At 40.9% G+C, this 17,401-nt stretch overlaps 1 protein-coding gene across 1 annotated transcript in view; it reads left to right on the top strand.

Moving 5' to 3' along the window:
* The first annotated feature begins 286 nt into the window (after nucleotides 1-286).
* SLC7A11 (solute carrier family 7 member 11) overlaps nucleotides 287-17,401 on the top strand; it is a 60,384-nt gene continuing 43,269 nt past the window's right edge. Inside the window, exons 1-4 of the mRNA XM_074865170.1 lie at nucleotides 287-563; nucleotides 3,486-3,612; nucleotides 7,681-7,796; nucleotides 15,479-15,604. Of these exons, the coding sequence (XP_074721271.1) occupies nucleotides 287-563; nucleotides 3,486-3,612; nucleotides 7,681-7,796; nucleotides 15,479-15,604 (646 nt within the window). The remainder of the gene's footprint in view (nucleotides 564-3,485; nucleotides 3,613-7,680; nucleotides 7,797-15,478; nucleotides 15,605-17,401) is intronic.

Here is a 17,401-nt window from a genome sequence, read left to right as displayed (position 1 = left end):
GCTTAAATACAAGTCCACGCGGAAGCTGAGCTGGTTTCCAATGATAGGGCAGTACCAGCTCACAGTGTGAAAGTGCAGGTGTTCCTGAGCAGTGCTCAGATCGCAGTAAAGGCTCAAGCACACTTTAGGAGCTTGCTACCTGTGTGTAGGATCAGCTGGAAAGATAGGAGAGGGCAGAGGAAAAGACTTAAGTAGTTGGCTACACAGAGAGGAAAAAAAACCTTGAGTTTCTGCTGCAAACTTTTTTTGCCTGTGCTTGCCGTCAGTGTGCTGGTGGCACTGTAACATGTTTAGGAAAGCTGCTGTAACCACGGTCTCTAATGGAAACTACTTGCAGGGGCAAACTAATGGTAGGTTGCCCTCTATGGACAGCGGACAGCCAGCCCAGGAGGGAAAAGTTGTGCTGAAGAAGAAAGTGACACTTTTGAGGGGGATATCCATCATAATTGGCACTATCATTGGAGCTGGCATCTTCATCTCTCCCAAAGGCATCCTGAAGAACACAGGCAGCGTGGGCATGTCCTTGACTGTCTGGACAGTGTGTGGTATCCTCTCGCTCTTTGGTAAGTCCCTTAAAAGTTTCTAATTGGTCCAGAGGGGCGGCCGGTGGATTTATTGCTATTATTTGTCTGATTTTGCCATTGGATAACAAGGCACAGTGTGGAGCTTGAGGACCAATAGGGCTACAGAATGTTTTTGCTGTCTGATAGGTTGCGTGGAGGGCGCAGAGGTATGCAACCCCTGTCCGCCCCGTGCCTGATCTGTAAAGATTGGAAGCATAAATTATTGTTTCTTATGGGTCCCTAGAGGAACAGGAAAAGTAAATGTCTATTTTATGCCATACAATGTGCTGTACGTATAATGTTTTTCTTCTGGCTGTAAAAGGTAGTTTACGGTTTGCTTGTAAGGCCCCCGGCAGCTGGGGATGCGGGTCACGCCGCTCGAACACTGGCGAAATGTTTAGACAGCTCGACTTAGTTCCCTGGAGGCTAGAGCAAGGTCCAAGAGGAGTAATTCCCACTGGACATAAGCTGTATTGGCATGAAAGGGAGCAAAATAATAACACTAATAACCTCTCTCCCCAGTCTTGTGTTACTGCTCTCTGTTCCTCACTCATGATGTTGCTTTGAAAGATTGAACTGCAAAAAACAGTATGATGGGAACAAATTTGTAATGTGAATTTTATTGGTGGCCTGCCTATCATGACAGTTTTTACTAATTTTGTGTATTTTTGAAGAGTGTTAAATTCTGAGGAATGCCAGTTTATTTGTTCTGTACACAAAGCCCCCATTCAGAGTGGAAAACCCCACCCTGGCCTCTGTGGGACAGAGGGGTCCATTGACCTACTTAATGAGTTAATCTCAAAGAAGCTGAAGAACTAACATGAATATTGGCTTTATTTAAAACAGAAACGACTTGTTTTCTGGCAGGAGGTAAAGAGAACAAACACGGACTAACACGTGTCTGCTTAATAGGTGGAACATGCAAATGACACCCTGTGTAAATTGGCTCAGAGCTTAGAAGAAACATGGACTGTTTACAGGCTAAGCCCACCCAAGCCAAACGGACAGTGCAAGCAAGTTAGGACCTGTTTTGGTCAAATGTTAAATGTATTGGTACAATGTACAGCGTAATCTGTTGTACAAATGTGGAAATCCTGCCTGTATCCAAAATTCCCCTATAAAGACAGACCTCGGATACAATTTGTAACCCTGTCAGAAGACCTTGGTCTTTAGATTGAGTCAAACCAGAATTTTCCTAAGCATTGCTTTTTTGGCTTTAATAGTAGTAATTTTCTGGCTGTGAAGTAAAGTGTGTACAAAAAAAAAGAGCTCTTTTATAGATGGATTTTCTAGGTCATTTTCCAGATCTCAAGATACGAAGAACTGTGTAATTTGGCCCAGCAAAAGATACTATCTCTTTCTCTGAATGGACCTGTTACAGTTATTTTTTCATATCTTCTATGCCATGGGTGTTTTTAATTCCCTGCATGACTTAATTATAGTAAAATCACATGTAAAGATCACTTGAGGTCTTGCTGAAGCTGTGTGTATCGAAACACAATTGCATTTCATCATGAACCTTAGTGGAAGAGTCTGGCAAGAGAAAACCCATCAATAGCTTTTTTTTTAATGTGGCTGTAAGAATTCCTTTACATTTTCAGGTAAGCTGAAGAATAGCAGATAAAAACTGCCACATTTTTGCAAAGCCCCAAACAAAGCAAATGAACAAGGACGGAATTTGTCATAACGCGGTACAGCTTTAATGGGCTTGTACATGTTATGTGGTTTTGACAACTGTAGTTTTCATCTTAAGTGCTGCAGCATAAAAGCATGCAGGGAACAGAGCTGAAATCAGTTCAGATATGTTTCTGATCTTAACTCTGTGATGCAGTGTTTACAAAGTTTATTACTGTTTTCATCTGGCTTCTCAGACTCTTCTAAAAGGGCTGTCTACATTCATCATACGTGGTGCAGTTCTCTGTTGATGCGGTACACCCGTGGCCTGAAAATCCACTGGCTTTGTGACTGGGTGATTATTAAGCAACAGTAGCAGATAGCTGATGGGTGAAGAAGGCTTCGTGCAGGTCCTCGTAGTTGCAGCATGCTGTTGCCTCCTCTGTAATGGCAGAGACCATGCGTTGTGCTGGCAGCAGCCTGAGGGAGCTCTCTGGGAGCTGCTTCTTGCTGGGAATACTGCTAGCACTTGCTCCAAAGGGGTCTGAACCACTTCTGCATGAACTACTGCAGCAATGTGATGATGATTTGCGTTTTATTTTAGTCAGTGTAAGAGCACCAAAGGATGAAATGAGCCTCCTGCTATGAAAACATGGTCTGTATTTAAGGCAATGCAGAAATGAACTGAGCTTTCATTGTGTTAGCAGTACACAACAGCACTGCACCAGCGTTGAAAAGCCAGGGCTAAGCCATCTCCCGAATTTTGTATATAAAATGTTGGGAGTACTATTGAGGAAAATTCTTAATCTGCAATTCCTGCTTCCAAATTTTGGCCAGTCGATTGCTTTGCCTGTGACTGAGGAGAGTTGATACAGTTTTCAGGCTTTTCTTCAGAGGCTGAGCCAGGCATCTCTAAGGCTGAAAGGAGCTGATCATCATTTGGTAACAAGCAAATGTGTCAGAAAGCTTTCACTTAGCAGTGCAGTCAGGCTGGCTGGGGAGCTGGGGTAGCTGGTGTGACACGGTGTTTTGTTGTCCCTCTTCACGAGATACAGATGAGTAATGAAATGTGTTGATAGCAAATAGTTTGTTCAGTGGCTTTGCATGTAAATGTAACTGGATATATGTACAGTTTGGTTAACTGCAAGTCTAGCTGGATGAATTAAAACTTATAAAAATGTTTGGAAAAAAAGATTAAAATATATCAGAAATAGTTGTAACACCATGACAGCTCCATTGTTTAGCTTATAAATATTTTGAAAGCTATTTCTGGATATCTCTCGTGATGCCACAGTTTAATTCTCACAGGTGCCCTCTGCTATGCTGAACTAGGAACATGCATTAAGAAATCTGGTGGTCACTACACCTATATCCTGGAGGCCTTTGGCCCATTACCTGCTTTTGTGAGAGTCTGGGTTGAATTACTCATCATTCGGTAAGTGTATTGTGGCTTTTCTGTGTTTCTTTTCTGATAGCAACACACTTTTCAGTCATAGCGAAAAATCCCCAATATATGATGGGCAAAACAAATCAAATATATCTTGATCAATGAGCTGTGTTCCTTTAGTATGATTGCTTCAGTGAATTTCACAATGCTATTTTGCTCATCAGCATTGAAACATTCAAGAAGACATATGTACATGCATGGGAGGGTGAAAACTCAATTTTAAGAAAACTGCCTGCCACACCAGTTCAACTACTTACTTTAATTTTGCCAAGCTTACTGTATTCATTAATGTCATTTATAATGCTAATACCCATACCTATATGCAGTATATTGGAAGAGGGAAGTCACCTTTACATTTTCTCAGTCTTGCAACTAGCTTTTGGAGTGGTTGCTGTTGTGTGTGGATACAGGAATAACTCCTGGTGAAGCTATTGCCCAGTAGTTCTCAGATTTGGGGGCACCATGTATTCTTTATGTGTCAATTCACGTCCCCAATTTTTGTTTTTTTGCAGTGTTGGAGAACTTAACTCTTGATTACTATGAAAAACACTAACTGGCCAAATAAAGCAACATTAAGTCCTTACATATCTAAAATGTCCAAAGTACTGTTTTGGTGTGTAAGCCTGTGACTCATGCAGCCCTTGACATTGTATAGGTCAATTAGAGTATGAAGATGCTGGATCGTCGAGTCCTATCAAATAAATTTTCATAATGTAAATGAATCATTGCATCAAACTCAAATATGTCCCTTGGAATTTTTTTTTTTTTTTTTTTTTTTACAGTATTGCTGAGACTGGAGAGCTTGTTACATGTAGAACAGGACAACTCACTTAAACACAATGACTTTGGGAATGCTCCATTCCTGCCTCAGGCTAGTTAGCACGCCTTTTCCCTCTCTTCTGCAAGCAGCAATTAGTCACAAAAACACAAGCCTCATTTCAAATCACAACCATGTTTACATAATATTGACAAGTTCTAGCATAGACTGTTGAGTTTAAAAGCACTGACAGTGCTGAGTCATTATGAATCCATGAAGCTTTATCTTGTTTCCGGAGGAAATCATTGTGTATGTCAGATGGTCCCTTACATCCTCCCCACCCATATGTAACCTTTGAATTAACTGCATAATTTCCATCAAATGTGATGAAAGAGCAGATGTCTTAACCATATTTACTTTATGCCAAAAAGGAAAACCAGACAGAAGAAACAGACCCATGTTTTCACCGTGAGAAGCACAGTGCTGTGAACATAGCTATAACATTGCACATCACAGAATCAACAAAAGAGAGTAGTGTTAGAAAAACCCCCTTTTAACCTGTACCTTACTGGACAGGGGAATCTTATTAACCTAGGCACAAATACCCACAAGAAACCAGGCTTTATAAATTCCTCTCCTTGCAGAATTACTTTTTTTTATGTATGACAGTGTCCCAGGAGTGTCATGAAAACAGTCTTAGTCATCGTGATCTGCCCCACACCCAGAAAATAATCATCTTGCATGGGAAGGAACATCAATGGATTCTTTAATCATCAAATCTGAGAGGCAGCAAGGGAGGTGTGCTTGTTATAACTTGCAATGATCAGAGCAGCGCTGCTGAAACTCTGTGTAGAGTTTTATATCTGATTCCTGCATCGGTAAACTAATTGGCTGCAGCTATCAAAGAAGTTGAGACCTAATACATAGCTAGTTTTTTTTTTTTTTTTTTCAGTAGATGAAGTTGCAGACACACTTCTCAGTTAAGCCTTTTTTTCCTCTGAAAGATTGCAGGATTATCACACCCACAGGCTGGTGGAGCAGCCACAACCAAAATAAACATTTCCTGCTCTTTATATCTTTTCAGTCACTATTTTACGGTCTAGGACACACTTAAACTCTGCCCACATGCTGATTAAACTGTGCCAACATCACCTGCTGCGTAGATGTGCCTTATGTTGCACTTCTCATTCAGTACAAGTAGGAACCTTTTTCTCCCCAAAAGTCAGGTTGCGGGCATATTACATACTTTTTTTTTTTTTTAAAAGCTAATTTTCAAACAAGTGGAGGTGACTGTGTGAATGCATTGTCTGCAGTTCTTAACTATGGTGGTTGCTAAACACAGGCTGTGTGAGAGTGCGCTGCCAAGTGGCTCACTCACCTGTGGTACGAGCTGGGGCACTAGACCTGCTCCTTCCTGGTGACTTTTTGTGCTCCTCACCCCTCAGTGAAAACTGCTAATGTACTTTCCATCTGCTCCTGAACACGCAGCTGTAAGGAGGCTGCCGGCCTGTCTTCAGGTTTGCAGTCAAAAGGATAATCCCCCATTCCTTCAACTTCCACCTCTGCTGGTCGACTACACTGCCAGCAACATCTCCCCCCAACCATGGGAATATGGGAGACACAGCTATTTATTAGAGCTACAGTTTAGGAGCTTTGTTTTAAAAACATAGTGGTGTGGATAGCAGTGACTACCTCTTTAATAAGGCCTTTCTTAAAATGAGAGGGAAAAATCCAAGTTCTGGAAAGAGGAGCTGGGACTGAGGAAAAAAGTCTGGGAAAGCTCCAAAGATCTGATCTTTCATCTGATCTAGGACACTTCAAACTACTTTTGGCAGGCTGCAGTATTTAAAAGCCAGAAGCCTGGTGATCTTATGTAAACTAGAATTATTGCACCGAGGTAAAGTCAGTAAATGTCTGTGTAAATCCAGCGCAGAGGCCATTTGGTCCTGAGTGAAGGCAAAAGTTGCAAAGCGAATTGTTGGCCAGTGAGAGTAACAGTGCTCATGCGTGGGGGACGCACAAAGAGCAGCCCTCACTTGTCCACTCACAAACTTTTCGAGGAAGATACTTCTGTTCTTTGCTGCCCTGCAGTTTGGTCCAACGCAATGTATGACATTTTGGTTGAGTCATAATGCGAAGAAAGTGGGTTTTGTTTCAAGGGCAAAACTCTCTTGTGGAAAATTCCTTTATCATTCGATGGAGAATAATAACATATCTGCAGAATTTTTACACTCTTCCATTGAATTTTTAGCAACTATATTTTTATTAAAATTCTGTAAGGTGAGGCATTATTTTTTAAATGCTCTCGATTTCACAAGAAATTTGCATGGACTCTTGTTTAACTCAAAAATCCTTTGAGGCAGAATCATATGACCTTTTGTCCTTATTGTGTGTGAGTGGGTGATGAAGCACAGATACCACCAGCTGTCCTAAGAAGGATGAAAGTGACCTCCCAAACCAAACGTGAACAGACCACTGGAACTGTATTATGCAGACTGTGTCTCATCTGAGGCACAGGGTAATTTGCTGTTAATATGTGTCAGTGCTGAGGCTTCTGGCAAACATTTAGCTTGTTTCAAAGAGAAAGGCTGTATGAATATTATGAGTATTTCAAATTTGTAAATGCAACAACTGCATGCCTTCACGTTTCTGTTTCATGGTAGGTGCTTTCTGTACTTTGACAATTTTTGCTCTCACTTGCAGTGCTAGGAAGCTGTTAGTCAATAAAAGGCGTAAATTCTGTTTGCATTGTAGGAAATCCCATTTTAATTCATTTTTTGCATTTTCTCAGATTTTAATAACAGACTTGGGTAGGTTTTGGATGCTTATTTCAGTAAAGCAGAATTCTCAGCTTGATTGAAGTTAATTTGCTTGTGTGTCTGAGGGGTGAGATATACCTGGTCACTAAAATTCAGTCCTCAATGACTTTTACTCAGGGTTTTGCCCATGTAATCTAATTCTGGCCATGTTCACTTCAAGTGAGTGAATGAAGATTTCAGTTGATACTTTTCTGTTTCTGGCTGCTTCACAACATGGAAGTTGGAAGAGTGATCCTGGTAAGAAGTGTTGCTGTTAAAATCAGAACTGCTGAGCAAAGCGAAAGTGCTCCTGGTTTCCTGCTACATCCAGAAATCATGGCACATGGGAGCATAGTTACAAGCAGTCACCAAAATTAAGTATGGTTCACAGTTTTGTGATAGTAAAGTTACAGCATGATCCCATAAGAATATTATCTATGTACTATTGCAGATTAATTTTGTGATTTTTTTTTTTTGTTGTTGTTGTTGTTTTTACTCCAGCCCTGCTGCCACAGCAGTGATATCGTTGGCATTTGGACGTTACATTTTGGAACCTTTCTTTATGCAGTGTGAAATCCCAGAACTTGCAATTAAACTTATTACAGCTGTTGGCATCAGTAAGTATCCAATTTTAGGATTCAGGGAAGGGTAAAGATGATGTAAATTGGAAAAAAAATAAGCAGTTGCACACTGAACAGGTAGTCATTTGATGTGAATCATTACAAAATGACTGTGCATCCAATGCCAAGGGCATCAGCGTGACTTTTTGCCTGGGTATGTGTGTTTGTGAACATACACAGTAGTAAAAAGAATAGCAGACTTTATTAATGGCAGGGAGAATCTATTGCCAAGGCTGATTCTGTTGCCACTTGAATTAATGGCAGAACTCTCATTACTTTTGTGAAAGCAATTTCAGTCCCTTAGAGACGGTGAGCCAGTGCCAGAGATATGGAAGAATGATTACCTGATTTTAAGTGCTTTGCTCTGCCTCTGTTTTAGGAGGCAATTGAGTGCCAAGTATGATGCCATGAAGAAATGTAGTTCTCTTGAGTGGAGCACAGGCAACATGAGATCATCTTCCATAGTTCCACTCTGTCCTTCACAGCAATAAAACTTTGAGGCACTTGTGGTTCAGGAAGCAGGAACTCAGCTGATGACTGGAAGCAGGGTGTACAGCTTATGAAAATATACGTCTGTTACCAGCAGCTTGTCCTGTTCTTGCTAACTTTGCAGTTAGTGTAAAAGGGACCATTTAGGGCTACAGAGAACTGATAATTGCCAGCGGAAGAAGGGAGGCTACCCTAAAACCATGAGCTTTACAGTGTACCTGTGCTGGTGTGGGAGGAAAGCACAAATCATGATGCGATGCCGTGTGCCTGTAGTGCTAGAGGCTTGTTTCCAGTTCTCTCTGGTCACTGGTGATGACTGTCCTTGCACATGTGCACACACATTCACATTCAGCTGTGCTGGGAGGAGAGTGCAGGGTAGACCTGAGTAATTAGTAACAGATTGTTCCTTTCAATTTGGTCAGCACATTATCGGAAACAAAAGGACCGGAAAAAGGAATTAAGACATGCAAAATGATCAAAGGCACACAGGAGACCCCTTCGGTTTTGCACAATAATAGGTTCAGATGACTTTTTGTTTCTTTGAGGTAGGGAGTTCAATTGACATTGAAATTTCCAGTCTCCAGATTACTGTGGCTTTTTGTAGGAGCTCTCTTGATAAGAGTCCCCTTCTGCCAGGAGTGTTAAAAAAATCAGTATGTGACCACATTTCTTTCTAACTTAATTATGCACAAACTATAGGTTTCATAGGAATAATTGAATTAAGGGCTTGAATTTTGAGGTCAATGACTTTTTATAGCTACATCTGTCTGAAATATTTCAGTGCAAGATAAAGGTGAAACAGATGTTCAGTAACTTCAAGGTCACTGAGACAGAAGGAATGTTAAGTGAGGGCTCCATCAAAGCATTTTGTTAAGTGCATGTGATTCAAGCACAATAAGTGAACAATTTGAAATAGGTTTTTATTGCTTTTAATTTAATTGAAAATCTGTGTGATAAGCTGGGGCTTTGCAGAGTAATTAAACAAAGAAGTAGCATTGCAGGGGGGGTGGAGTTATGCTGAAATAATTACAGCCCAAAGGGAGAGAGGAGTTCACAGCAGACTGCTCCTATGGTGAGCGCGGGCCTGTACAGCGCAGGTAGGATGAGCTGTCGCTTCACTGAAAGAAGGAATTCTTGTAGAAAGCCTGTAATGGTGAATGGGGCTGTGCTGAGGAAAATAGTGACATGTCAGACTGAGGCTTTACCTTTATTCTTTGCAGTATACTCTATAGTGGAATTTCATTTGTAGTAGGTTTTGATCACATGCTACACTTAAGCTCAGGGATCCCAGAGTGTGTGACTGTTATTCTTGCATGGTAAGAATTAGCTGTTGTGGTGGTAATTGTTATGAATGTTTTGTATTGCGCGTGTAGGCAGTGATAGGTAAGATTAAGGTACTGTTGAGCCGAACAGACACAGTGGAGCCCTGAAGATCTTATAATCCAATTTAATGGTGCCAAAGGTAATGTTTGCTTCCACTGAAGATTTGAGGTTAATCAGAAAGTGAACTGATATGCTTTTTGTCTTCTTAGCCACTCCTGGTCCCTTCTCCCTCCTGTGCCTGATGACAGAGTGCTCGCTGTGTATATGGCTTTATTGTGTGGGGGGAAAGGTAGTGGGAAGCACCATTAAACTCTATCCTTGGGTGAGACTTCATTCTGTAGTTTTACCTTGTCATTTCTGATCATATTAGAAAGGGCAGGAAGAGATTTTGAAAAATCTCCAGTTGATCCCCTGCCCCCAAACACAATCACCATAACTAAACAACTTCTGGCAGATGTTTGTCTAAACCAGTCTTAAAACCTCCAGTGAGGGAGTTTCTAAACCTCACCTAATGCTGTAGCCCAGTTTTTTTTCTATCCTTGTCACAAGACAGCTCTTCTCATTTATTTTTTTCCACCTAAACCTCCTTTTCTGCAATTTAAACCCATTATTAAAAGGTTGCCTGAGATGAATGTGACCAGGATTATGATGGGTGGTATCAAATACTGTTGGTCCTCTACCAGCTGCAAACGAGTACTACTTGTAGAGGGGCTACAGCCCATTCTGCTCCCCACCATTCCACCACAGTGCCTCTGCAGTGAAAAAGGAATGATGGAACTGCAGAGAAGGTGTAGATCAGATGAGACTTAAAATGGAACTACTGGAGATGGTGGCTTTTTAAAAAAACGTCATTCTTGGTTTATTGTTTATAGGAAAAAAACGTGCTGGACACGAAATTCCCCTTGAAATCCCATCCATTCTGAGCAATTTTGAACAATCTGTAGAAGCAAATCTGTTCCACAATATGGTGCTTTCATTTTTTTTTAATTTTATTTTTATTTCTTTTAAAATAAAAGCAAGCAACCCAAAAGTCCGAACATTTCAGTGGCTTGGTAGAGAGAAGGATGCTTGTGTGGAGGTTCTCTTGAGATATCCCAGATATCTGACCCTCCAAAGCAAAGCCTGACTCTTCTTTTCAAACTTAGAAATCACTTTAATTCAACTGATATTTCTGAAGCACATCTTCGTGAGGAGAAAAACCTAGGCAAATATGGGATATGCATATCTCAGTCTATCATTCTGCCATAAACTTTTTCTAAACTCAGTCAATGTAACTGTACATGAGAGAAGAGCAGACGTTGCAAAGATATCTAATTGTTACAATTTTAATGAAAATAAATGGCCAGGTAGAGGAGAGAAAAGCTGGATGTGCCCCAGCATAGGGAAGGAAGCTGAAGAAAATGTAAACAGGAGATGAAACCTTCTAAATGCCCAACTTTGCTTGAGTAGGACACAAAGCAGAAGGGATGCCATCTGCCTTTGGTCTGATGCTGAAGACGGTCTTTTTAGTAGAAAGAGTTAAAAATTCATTTATCTCTCTAAGTGAAAGCTGGTAGAATCCTCCATATTTATTGTTTCTTCCAATGAAGAACATCCTATCACTGTGCCTATCAGCATTGCAAAGCATGGTGATAGTGCAAAAAGACCTATATTCATATATTGCTTTATTTGGATCTTTTAATTCTACTCCTAATGGTAAGCCTAAGTATACCGGTAGCAGGAAGGGATAAGTTATATTCTGCAAAGGTATTGAACTCTACTATCAATGTGTAACCTGAATAGATACACAATCTTAACTGAGCCTGTTCTAATCTTCTCACTTGGCCTCCATATCAGAAAGCAGATAAACAGGTTTCAGCTATTAAAAATTGTGTGACTGTGAAAGCATGTTACCAACTTGCATATGTTTTTAAATTTTTTACTCATTTGTGTGTATTTTGGGTGTTTTACACTGCAATAATATATAATTTCCCCCCTTTTTTGGAGGTCTGCCAAAAAACCTCAAATACCCCAAACTATGGTTGTTAGAGGCAATATTATGCTTGAAAACCAAGGTCAGCTGTACAGATCTATCAGTGCTTGCTGGCAAATACTCTATCCCAAAGCTTTATTGTCATAAATTTGGTGTGTATGTGAGTCTATAGTTAGTTGTGGGTTTTTTTATCATGGCAGATGTTACAGATGTTGCTTTCTACTGCTGATAGTTTTCAGACAAGCAGTTTAAATTAAGACATCTCTGGGCTTGTAGGGATAGCAAAAGCTACTCCGATGGGTGCTTTTGTGCCTCCTGTGACTTTATTTTAATTCACACATTAGGATCTGGAAATTGAGGGTATATTTTGGCTTGTGCGAATGCTTTGACCTTAAAAGGTCAAGTTAGGGGAGGACAGATTCCTTAGTTTCCCGCTGAGGCAATGGTACATACATTTTCGAAAAGTAGGCCAGGATGTGATGTTTACTGCTGCTTTGCCCATTAGATTTCATTATCCATCTATAGCTATAGTTGTATGAAGGAGAGATTGTGAAAAGCAACATGGTCGGTGTTACCATTGTGTTTGATTGGTCATGAACACCATTTTGTTCTCCCTTCATAATCCCCTCAGTTAGGATTCATCTCACATTTAGTTAGGCGTTTAGTTTAAGGTAATTGTCTGAGCTCCCCATAGAGTTAGTGGAGAAAGAGGGAGACACTTCCTGAAGGCAACTCATCTCATCTGAGATAAGCATCTGAAAAAGGTGTTGTTATTCATCCTCTGGAGGTAACTCTCTCTTCATTGAGGATGCAGCCACACTAGATGTCTGACTTTTAGTTAGGAAAGCTAGAGATGAGTCCTCCTTTCACTGCCCTTTTGTCTGGGGAGTTGCTGCTTTCTTCTGATCTTTGCTGTGATCCTGTATCAAAGCATCTGCAATCAGTTTCTTGAAGTATCTCCATAAGGCCCTACTCATAAAAGAGAGGTGTTGAATAATTACCGTAGTCCCAAGATATAATTTCCTTCCTGAAACCTGGCACAGTTGCCACATTCCTTTCCTGCTCTTTGGCAGCTTTCTCCATGACTCCTCTTCTCCTTGCCTTTCACTACCCAGTTGCTAACACAACCAGTATGGTGCTGATAAGTGATAGCAGTATAAGCCCCACATCCCTGTATGTCTGTTATGCACATAGAACTGCTAAGACTAAATATTTTAAGCCAACTGTAAATTATTATAGCCTATTAAGTGCAATAAAATGAAATTCAAAAAAGTACACAATTGGTCTCAAATCTTCTAAGGACTTAAGTCTCAGTTCTGCAACCTGAACTACTCTATTTGTGCAATCATCCAACTCTGCAAGGGACTTACTCTTATGGAGGACCACCAAAACTAACAGCACGTGCACATATAGTGACCCTTCAGTTTCCTGATTACATGAAGGTCCTTGCAGTGTTTGTTTTGCTTTCGCTATTTGATTAGAAGGCCTCAGATGAAACATTTGGCTGTCTTGAACTCACAGTTAGGGATGGAGAAGGTTTTAACACAGCCTGCTCACAAGCAGGCTGTCTTCATGAAAATACCAGCCTGCATTTTTTTCTTTCAAGCCAGTGTAGCTCTTACACAGATTTGGTGCTTGTGATTTGTGTGTGCTTGGCCAGCAAAGAAGGTTATGAGTTTCTGTGTGAGTTGATGTTCTTACTAGTCTGCCATCCAGTGACATTTTCATATGTGTATCCGGAAGGTGAAACTGATACATTAGAAAACCTTGAGGAGGGCTCTCTGCAGGGAGGATGCTCATGTTAGCTCTTCTGACCTGTGTAAGGTAACAGACTCATTGCTGCAGTCACTTGAACTCTGAATAAGCTGGATGCCAAATTGCAGATACTTTCTTACACATAAAACCCTTCCTTGACATTTTCTTGTGGCCTGGTCCCTGCCTGGGCTTTGTCTTCTTGGAAAGAAAAGTATGATATCCTGAACTTCCTAGGAAATTTGAAATAAACCAATGTTTGTTTATGGCACTGGAGTTTCTTTATAACTTAAACACTGTTGGTCAAATAAATATTTTAAATATATTTTGCTTAAATGGCAGTTGTTAACCTTCCTGGTAATCAAGCCCTAGGAAAAGAAGGGGAGGCACAATCAGCACTAATGTTCAGTAGCAGCCTAAAGGGATCTTTCAACATTTAAATGAGTGAAGGTATGTCAGGGTAGTATTGGGACAATAGAGTAATAAATCAGGCCCCTGGGATTTTCTGTTTCCTGCCAAGTATGCATATACATGGAAGTAATAAAGCAAAAAATAAGTATTTGGATCTTAAGTGATTCTTTGCAGAAGTCCAAGTGATTTCTTTGTGACTTAGAAAAGAATGCCTCAGTTCTGAAATATGGTGAAATACAGAGCTGGAAAAATATTTTGACCTTTAAGATCTTTTTCTGGTGAAAACCTCACATTAAGTGATGTTGCAAGTTTATGTTGACTTTGATACATTGTACATTTGAGAGTGGGGCCCTCTCTTTCCCAAACAAAAATTCCAGAAAATACTTCTTTTTTTTTTTTTTCCTGGAACTTTCATTAAAAATATCTAAAAAATACATTGGAATCCAGATTACTTGAAATTTTCTCCTTTTTCCATTAAACCAAGACTACTTTTGGTTTAAATAAAAATATTTTTTTGTGATATTTGCCTTTGGTCTTGTCGATGAACAGATCAGTGGGTTTTGCTGCCAGAAAGCTTGTACCATGCCAGATTTACAATGCCAGCTCATGCAAACTGTGGCAGGAGATTGCAACTTGTGTTTTTGTGTGTTCCAAGATGTGTGATATGGCTGATGATACAGACAAACTGGTGCTCTTGAGAGAGTTTGAAGTATGGGAGGACTGTGATGAGGAGCTAATTCATTAGCTCTGTACAGTGGCTAAAAAGAGAAGATGAGTGAGCAGTCTTGTTTGACTACGTTCGCCTTTCTCTGCAGCAGAGGGGGAAAGGGAGTCTTTATCTAGTGAAATGACTCCCATTTTCCATTCTTTAGGTATTTATTTAATTTTTTTAAGATGTAAACTCATTTATTGATTCTGTTTTGCCAGGTTAATTGTTTAAATAAACTAGAATAACTGGCACTCAAATGATAAGACCTACCATGCTCCTGTCAGTCAGCGCTGTAGTAAAGGCCAAAAGATGCCCTCCCTGACCCAGAAGGAGATGCGAGCCAAGCAGGCAGGATGTAAAAGCCCTTCTCACTTACCTCTCTGCATGTCGGTGAGGCGCAGACCTTGGCTTTGCTTTCAGGAAGTAAAAGCTCTCTGTTTCTTCACCAATTCCCAACAAGGATGGGCATGTTACTTTGCATTCTGGCCCTCCTGCCTCTCTGGTGGTATGGCAATAAGGGAGGAGAAAGAGGGGAAAAGAGGAGCATGGGTAAATAAGGTAGTGAGTGACAAATTTATGTGAGGCCTAAACGGAGGTGAGAAAGTTTAATATTATTATTAATTGTTATTATTTTCTGAAAATGCAAATCTCTACCTGAACAGGCACTGATACAGAAATCTGGAGTGACAAGGGTTGGGCAATCAATATCTTTCATCCAAGGCAGGGTCCTGCCAGCCCATCGTCTACCAACAGCTAATGACTATGGGTACACGAAGCTGTAATGTGGTGCGGAGGGAGCCAGGCAGAGAACGGAGAGATGGATGGGCCACACAGTGGGTCAGATAGAGGGGCTCAGCTCAAGCGTTTCGTGCAGCGTCTGGAAGGGGAGTGCGAGATGTGGGAGGGCAGCAGATGGAGAAGGTTATTGGAGTGTATTTCCTTTAATGTGTCAGGATCTATTGTGTTTGTGGCGAGTTCAGTGGCACGAGTGTTTCTTTCTGACTTCTCTTTTTCTCCTTGCAGCACTAGTGATGGTCCTGAATAGCACAAGTGTCAGCTGGAGTGCCCGCATTCAGATTTTCCTTACCTTTTGCAAGCTTGTAGCAATTCTGATAATTATAGTCCCTGGAGTTATCCAGCTAATTAAAGGTATGAAATGAAAAGTAAATGCTTTTAAAGTGCTTTTATCTTTACCCTCCCCAGTCTTTCCCCACCTGCCTCCACCGAATAATGCTTATAGCAGCAAAATCTCTTAATTAGTCTGTGCTTGTTTAACTGAACCTCTGTACTGTCATGTAATTGATTAGAAGTGGAACTACACTGGGATGAACTGGTATTTTCTTCAGCATGTCAATGAGTCTATTCGTATCAGACTCGTTTTTTCAAATGAGCGACAGGATTGCTCTTCTCTGTAATTTGCCTTTGGCATGAACTTTGTGAAAGGGGAAGGATGGGTTTTAATGACAGATGGGAACACCCCCCCACCGAAAGCATGTGCCTAGTCTGAGCAGAATATGTCCCCTTTAACTGGGCTAGTGCCTAGGCCTGCTCAGTACTGGGTATGTGGCGGTGGAGGGGGCTCAGAATTGGAGAATATATGAAAGAAACAGTATCATGGATGCTGTTCTACCACTTTGATGATGTGAATTGTGAAGTTAAAGGTGCTGTACTGGCAAGAGAAACTGTAGCTTTCATGTGCTTCCTGCCTGCAAGTACTGGATGCTCATGCTGCATGCGTGCTTTACTTCTTCCAAGTGAAAAACTAAAGCATACAGCTAAAGGTAATAGTCTGGGGCTAACCCAAGCATAGGAAAGGAAAGCAGAAGTGTTTGAAGGGCCAGAATTACTCTACAGACTCTATCAATGTTGCTGCATAAGCAAGGAGTGTGAAAACACACCTTTGCTCCCCCCGGCAGCACCCAGCATGGACACAACTGATCAGGCCTTTCCTTGGCTCTCTGGAAGTCATTTGGGTAAAGCCATGCTGGCAGAGAAGCTCTTTTCACTGACATATGCTCAGCTACCTGAGGAGGCTTTTCCATTACAACCCTATCAGCAGCGGGTATTAGATGGTGACAAGCCCCAGCTCACTCTCGTTACAATAACGCTAGACAATAACTACGCAAAGCACAAGGAGCCATTCAGCACAGAGGGTCAGAATGGGGAGCACGTTTTAATGAATCAGTGGCAGATTTTTATCTAACAAAAATTATCACAGTTGTTGGTTCTGTCCCTGGGGATGCTCTTTTATGATGTTTCACAAAGCCTCCCATCTGAGTCAACAGCACAGCTAGGCTCTGCAGTGAGCTCAATTTCTCAGCGACAGGCAACTCTCTGTGGTTAGCAATAAACTCTGAAATAAAAGTTTTCCTGTGTAGTGCTCTGCTGATTCACTCTTTCTGTTTTCATGTTTTTCACTTCCTTTCTGGAAGTTGTAATGCCTCTTCCCTCACCTCCTTTCTTGTGCAAAATTTCTCTCTGTTCCCATCTGCCCCATTTTTCTTAGACCTTTGGAGCAGATCAGACCCAGGTTTTGGTGGGGTTTGGTGCCCCTAAGTAGCTTAGATAGTGTCCCTGATGCCCCACTGGGACCTTCCTTTATCCACAGCTCTACTCTTACCCAAAAAAGCCTCTACTTCAGTGGGAATATTGTTTGAGGGCTCTGTAAAAAACGAGTAAATGGTAGAGGATTTGACTCATTGCTAATTCTAAGTCTGAATGAATTCTCCTTCTTCCTGCTCCTTTTCTGTGGAGGGATTGTTGCTTCTTGGGAAATCTGAGATATTGTAGGGACGTCTTGCAAAACATAGAAAACCTTGTAAATGGATAAGAGTGTAATACAACTCTTACATGTTTACATTTATAGATATGTAATTCTTACTTAGATAACTTATAAGTATGTAGTTCCCTAACGTGGTAGGGAGTTACTAATTTTTTCCGTGGTAG

This window comes from Strix uralensis, chromosome 4 (genome assembly GCF_047716275.1).
Source record: "Strix uralensis isolate ZFMK-TIS-50842 chromosome 4, bStrUra1, whole genome shotgun sequence".
NCBI lineage: Eukaryota > Metazoa > Chordata > Aves > Strigiformes > Strigidae > Strix > Strix uralensis.
The sequence above is the reverse complement of the archived record's forward strand: the minus strand, read 5'-3'. Positions and strand labels throughout refer to the sequence as shown.